Genomic DNA, 6,560 nt, shown 5'->3' with positions numbered 1-6,560 from the left:
CACTAAAGTCCAGGCTCTTAAGCACTGCACTCTACCTTCACAATTATCTCTGTCTCAAACAGCATCATCATAGATACTGCAGATGTCTGAGCACCCTTTTCCTCTCCCACCTGGGCAAGGGTGAAGAGTTACTATATCTTTATAGAGTCCAGCTCTTCTAGGTCCAGGGAAGAGTCCTCAGAGTGTTGTTGATTGCAAGTCATGCTCTGTTCAGCTCCCCAGGTCTTTGGCTTTAAATTCTTACTCTGGGGCCCTGCTCCATCCCATCAATTTGAAAAAGGCCTTCTTCACATCCTTGTTCCTTAGACTGTAGATGACAGGGTTGAGGAAGGCTGTGGCAATGTTATAGAAAAGGGCCATTTTCTTGCCGCTGTTTGATAAGGAGCCAGAGCCAGGGCCCATATACATGATGATGCATGGAATGGCAAACATGGTGACCACCGTGATGTGGGAGGCACAGGTGGAAAAGGCCTTGATCCGCCCCTGGACTGAGCGGATCTTCATGATGGTGGCAAAGATGTTGGCATAGACAAGGACAACTAGGGAAAGTGGGACCACGATGACATTGAAGCCTATGATGAAGTCCACTAAGTCATTGAGTGAAGTGTCTGCACAGGCCAGCTTCAGAACTGCAGGGACCTCGCAGAAGTAGTGGTCAATTTCATTGGGACCGCAATAGGGCAGGCGCATGGCAAAGAAAGTATAGCACAGGCTTCCCAGCATACCATAGGCTGCACAGATGCCCACCATGAGGAGACACACCCAGCGGCTCATGATGACCTTGTACCTGAGAGGGTGGCAGATGGCCACGTACCTGTCCACGGACATGATGGAGAAAAGCCAGGACTCGGTGACCCCAAAGAGGAGGAAGATGTACATCTGGGCCACACATCTAGCAAAAGAGATGGCCCTCTTCTTGCGGAGAATATGCGCGAGCATCTGGGGCACGGTGGTGGTGGTGAAGCATATGTCCAGCATGGAGAGGACGCTGATGAAGAAGTACATGGGCGTGTGCAGACGCGAGTCCTGGAGGATGAGGGTGATCAGGAGGCTGTTGCTCACGAGGATCAGCAGGTAAAAGAGCAGAAAGAAGGTGAAGAGCAGAGGATTGGTCCTGGGGCTGGGGGCAAAGCCCAGCAGGATGAACTCTGTCACGGTGGACTGGTTGAGTTTCTGCATTGTGATCTGCCTGTTTAAAGATGTTTTAGGATATGTAATTCACTGAGTGTCTGTGCCAAGGGTGTGCAAGGAATTTTCATACTCATTGTTTCATTTACATTTCCTAACAGTATCAGGAAGCTTTGGATTGGCAGGTGGAGGCACCAAAAGAGAAGTCCCAGTTGCAGTTTGAGTGATGCTGGGATTTGGCTCAGGATTTGGTTGAGGGTCATGCTGCTGAAAATGGGGAGGTCAGGGCAGCACTGAGACTGTGCTCCAATCTGGCCTGCAGGTGTCTCTTTCCTTTTCCTGACACGGCCTTGTTTTCTCTCTACTATTTACCCCATATTCTGCTTTCTCTTGGGACTTAGAGGTTGCTAAACCTTGTGTGAATTAAGATTAGGATCAGGATTGGGACTATTACATTCATTATTGAGGTGAAGTTTTCTATCACTGTTAGGATTAGGGGTAAAGATAATGTTGGACATTAAAGTCAGTGCTATGTAGAATAAAGCTTAGAGTTAATATTCAAGATTTATATTTTACACTTCAAGAGTGTTCATTAGTTATGTCATTCATTCAACAATTTTTATCAAAATGATTACTATAACCTGTCTCTACAATTGTGAAGATCATTTTTCTAGCATGTTGGGGCAAGATATTTTGTAGTCAAAGGAAGATCTTGGATAAGTTGAGTATAGGCCTATAAGCAATCTTTAGAATTACTAAAATAAAAATAATCCCAGTGTACCATACAAAGAAGATAAAGTCTTAAATTAATAATGCATGAATTGTATGATTAATTTTAATTGTCATACCTTCTTAAGTAGAAACACGCAAAGGCTTTCTCCTTCACACTGTTGATATGGTGCCAATAAATTGGTTTTGCCTTTTTGGAGACAATGAACATACTGAGATTTAAAAATTTTCCTCATAGCTGGATGTCACTATTCATTGTTTCTCTGGTTTTATGACTCAGAGCAATTTACATTCTGCTTCTAACATATAAAGAATTCTAGAGATTGTGGGAAACTATGCAAAAGTAAATCCACAAGCTCTAGAGTTTTGTGAGAAGCAATTTGGTGGGAAAGGTTTACAATGCACAGCTAACCACGTGCACTCTGCTGGAGGTAGTATCTTGGCTACCTTCTTACCCATTTCTGATGTGACTCACTTGGGTACCCTGGCTGCAGAGATATCTCTCAACTTTCTGTTTTTTGAACTGTCACAGAGACATTTAATATTACTTCTTCAGAAACTTCCTTGACCCTAATGAATGTCTGTCATAAACAAATAGCCAACATCATGCTTAATGCTAAAATTATATCGCAAAGATCACTTGATGGGAGCCTATAAGGTAAGTAGAACCCACAGATATTTTGCTTGGATTGTATGGTTTTTAAAGGTTGAATTTACTGCTAACATTTTAAGAAATTGAACTTGCACATAAAAAAAAAAAAAGCAAAACTGGAGCTTCAGGATCACAAACTAGATTTGGCCATAATAGGCTTATGTTCCTATTACTGGCAACAGCTAGGAGGTCAATGTGTGATTCCCTTATGGATGGAGTGTGAACTCCTAAGTTCAACATACTTGTCATTCCTTATTATTTTTCCTAGACTAGTTTTATGCATTTACATTGCCTGCTTGGCACCTGGGGCAATTGAATTTATGATCCCCACTCTAGTGGTATACTATTACAATATTACATGCTACTGTAACTACTGTTATACAATACTATTCAGAAAATTTTAGCCAAATAAATTGTTTAAGGCAATAAAACATTAAATAAAATTATAGAGATCAATTATCATGATTTGCAAATGCCATGATGGCCTTATCTAGAAATCCAAAAGAATCAACTAATAAGGTTTTAAAACTAATAAAAGAGTTTGGTAAGGTGGCTTACTATAAAAGATTCTAAGAACAATATGCAAAGTAAGTTTCATGTGTATAGAACTGTGTATGCACACATATTTGTGTAATATGTTTTATATCATACTCTGAATGCATAGCAAATGGGTGGAAGTATACACACAAAGCTGTTAGCACTTATTACTGTAGAGGGATCTGCAATGGAGGTGGGTGGGTTGTTCAGAACAAATGAGCTTTTTTCTTTTTACACTTCTTTCCTGTTTATATGTTTCTACAATGGGCATATATTTTTTCATATAATTAAAGTGCTAATAAATATGAAGATGAAACTGTACACACCATTCAAAAAGTTAAAAGTATGTTGGAAAAAAGATTTACAAAAGCAGCAAAGTACCCCAAAATACAAAAATAACTAGGAATAAACTTAACAGGAACTATTCAGGACCTATGTGAAAAAAATAAAACAAAACAAATAGAAGTTCCATAGAATTTCACCAAGAAAGAAAGATAAAGGAAGCTTTGATTAAGTTCAGAGATATGCCATGTTTCTGGGTAGAAAGACTAAAAATTGGAAAAAATAAAAAAGCATTTATCTCCAAACTTCATTATATATTTAATGCAAACCCAATTAAAGCTCAATGGGATGTTTTTGTGGGACCTTGATAATGTGGTACAAAAGCTGGTGAAAGAATAACTGGGTGAGCTTAGCCAAGAAATTATTGAAGGAAAAAAAAAAAAGAATAAAGAAGTGGAATAGAGTTGTCAGATTTAGCAAATAAAAGTAAATGTGAATTCAAATTTAACTGGCATCTGTGTCTTATCTGGTAAGCCTAAGTGGAAGACAGCCTTCTAAAGGTTTAAACATATTAATATTATAACGCTCAAAAATACAAAAAAACCCCAGGCGCAGTGGTTAACGCCTGTAATCCTAGCACTCTGGGAGGCCGAGGCGGGTGGATTGCTTGAGGTCAGGAGTTTGAAACCAGCCTGAGCAAGAGCCAGGCCCCGTCTCTACTATAAATAGAAAGAAATTCATTCGCCAATTAATATATATAGAAAAAGTTAGCTGGGCATGGTGGCGCATGCCTGTAGTCCCAGCTACTTGGGAGGCTGAGGCAGCAGGATTGCTTGAGCCCAGGAGTTTGAGGTTGCTGTGAGCTAGGCTGAAGCCATGGCACTCACTCTAGCCTGGGCAACAAAGAGAGACTCTGTCTCAAAAACAACAACAACAACAACAAATATAGTGTGAGCTCAGAGCTAGACAGACTGATGGGACAGAATAGAAGACCCAAAAATAGACCTGCCTATATGATGAAGGACAAGGAAGAGTTAGTTATCCAACAAATGTTGCTCAATTAATGAATCCTTTAAGTTATTTCGTGCTGTGTATCAAGATAAATTCTAAATACTTTGAAAGGTTATATACAAAAAATGAAACTATCAAGTAACCTAGGAGATAATATAGGTGAATGTTTATTTTATGGTGGGACACAGACCCACCATAAAATGTTTATGCTTAAACATGTAGTTTAAGCATAAACTACATGTTTCCAGGTCCTTCTGCCTCAGGGTGAAAACCCTTGTCCCTTTCATATGCTAATGAGGCAACATAGGTTGTCATCTGATCTGCTGTAAGAATCTAATATTTTCCCCAGTATTTTTGAGGGTTCTTTGTGGTTACTTTGCTCTAAACATTCTTGCTGTCATTGAAGTCCTGATCCACACTTGCTGCCTTCCTTGTGTGGCTACTGACCTGTTCGATAGTGTCTTCCTATTCTCTTTCTCCTTTGTGGCCCCAAACCTCACTGACACCAGGCTGTCACTTCTGTAAGTTTTCCCGAGGTGTGGGTAAAATGGACGTGACTTACGAAGCAGTTTAGAACAGAAAACCATTTAAACTTGAACGTTTAATATTGTAAACTCTCTAAGCTATCTCTGTAGCAGAGTGGGATTCTTTTCTTTCTTTCTTTTTTTTTTTCTTTTGAGACAAGGGTCTCACTCCTGCTCGGGCTGGTGTCTATCTCCTGAGCTCAAGCAGTCTTTCTGCCTCAACCTCCCAGGGTGCTAGGATTACAGGCATGAGCCACCTAGCCCAGCCCAAAGTGGAATTTTTTTTTCCTGACATTTTCTGTTTTTATCCCCAGTCAGCTCTCAGGTTACTGGAGTAGGATCTCCTTCCTGGGACCTCCTCCCATCTTCTCTGGTCTTCCTTACTCCCTGTCACCAGGGGAGCCAGCTATGAACTCCAATTCCTTTATCTCAGTGTTCTCAGATTTCACCTTGCATGGGAATCACCTGGAGAGCTTGTTAAAATATCTACTGCAGAGTTTCTGATTCAGCTTAAGAATCTGCATTTCTAACAAGTTCCCAAGTGATGTTGATGCCCTGGTCTGGGATCACACTTTGAGAACCACTGATCTACTTAACTGCACAGAGAGTTGGCTCTCTTCCTTTCAGTTTCCCTGTGTCCATGTTATGCACCAGTTGCCTTCTTTTCCCCTGCCTAAAAGCCAATATTTTCTTCCTTCTTCAAAAGCATGAAAACAAAGTAAGATACAATAAAGGAAAAGAAGAAAATTTTCTTGAAGTAAAAAAAAATTCGTGTTTGTGGCATCTGTGGAAGACAAGTGATTAATGTCATTAGACTATTAAAGGCTCTAAAATGTTAAGAAAAAGCTTGTAACTGAGAATGAGATATGAATAATTGGATTTACCAAAGGAGATTCAAATGGCCAATGAACACACAAAAAAGTTTCAGATTATTAATAATGAAAATTCAAGCAAAAACATCAATGAAATAATAGCTTTTAACGATAAAATTGGCAAAATTCTTTTAAAATAATAATGCCTGGGGTTTGCAGTAAAACAGGGATTCTCATATATTGCTGAGGGAAATAAATTGTTATAATCTTTCTGCGGGAAAAAGTTGGCACTTTTACGAACTCTGGGTAGAGGAAAGCAATCTGAGATGTGAGGAGAGATTTCATCAAGGATATTCATTGGAGTATTATTTATAAGAGGGAAAATGGGAAAGAACCTAAATATCCTCCTAAAATAGAGGATTGGCTAAATAAATTATGGCATATTGATATGATTGAATACCTGTAGCATTTAAAGTCATATTTTGATATGAGACTATCTCATGCTGTGGGAAAGTGCTTCAATAGATTGTTAAGATAAAAAAATTGGAAAATAAAAACCAGATATATAGCTCAATCCTAATAGAATAAAGATTTATATTCCTAGACAAAAAATTACAAAGGAATATGCCAAATATTTGACAATAGTCATTTCTGATTTATAGAAATTTGTAGAGCAATTTATATATTGATCATTAAATTTCTCTGAACTTTCTGAATTTTTCACAATAAACATGAGCTACTTCTACAATAAGGAGCACAGTTCCAGTTATACAGGAACTTAGTTTGTTAGTGCACAGTAACTAGGTAAAGGGTGGGTGTGAGAGGGAAGCTCAGAGCCGGAGCACACAGCGGACCCTGGGTGGGGGGCTTCTCTGGGCCCTGTCT

The 6,560-nt window shown here is 39.3% G+C and overlaps 1 protein-coding gene across 1 annotated transcript; it reads right to left on the bottom strand.

The window, feature by feature from the left end:
* Positions 1-240: 240 nt before the first annotated feature.
* LOC142876407 (olfactory receptor 2G3-like) lies at positions 241-1,179 on the bottom strand. The gene has a single exon (XM_076010774.1). It carries the CDS (start codon positions 1,177-1,179, stop codon positions 241-243), a length of 939 nt encoding a protein of 312 aa, XP_075866889.1.
* Between the last annotated feature and the right edge of the window lie 5,381 nt (positions 1,180-6,560).

This window comes from Microcebus murinus, chromosome 2 (genome assembly GCF_040939455.1).
Source record: "Microcebus murinus isolate Inina chromosome 2, M.murinus_Inina_mat1.0, whole genome shotgun sequence".
NCBI classification, from domain to species: Eukaryota; Metazoa; Chordata; class Mammalia; order Primates; family Cheirogaleidae; genus Microcebus; species Microcebus murinus.
This window is presented reverse-complemented; position numbering and strand designations above follow the sequence as displayed.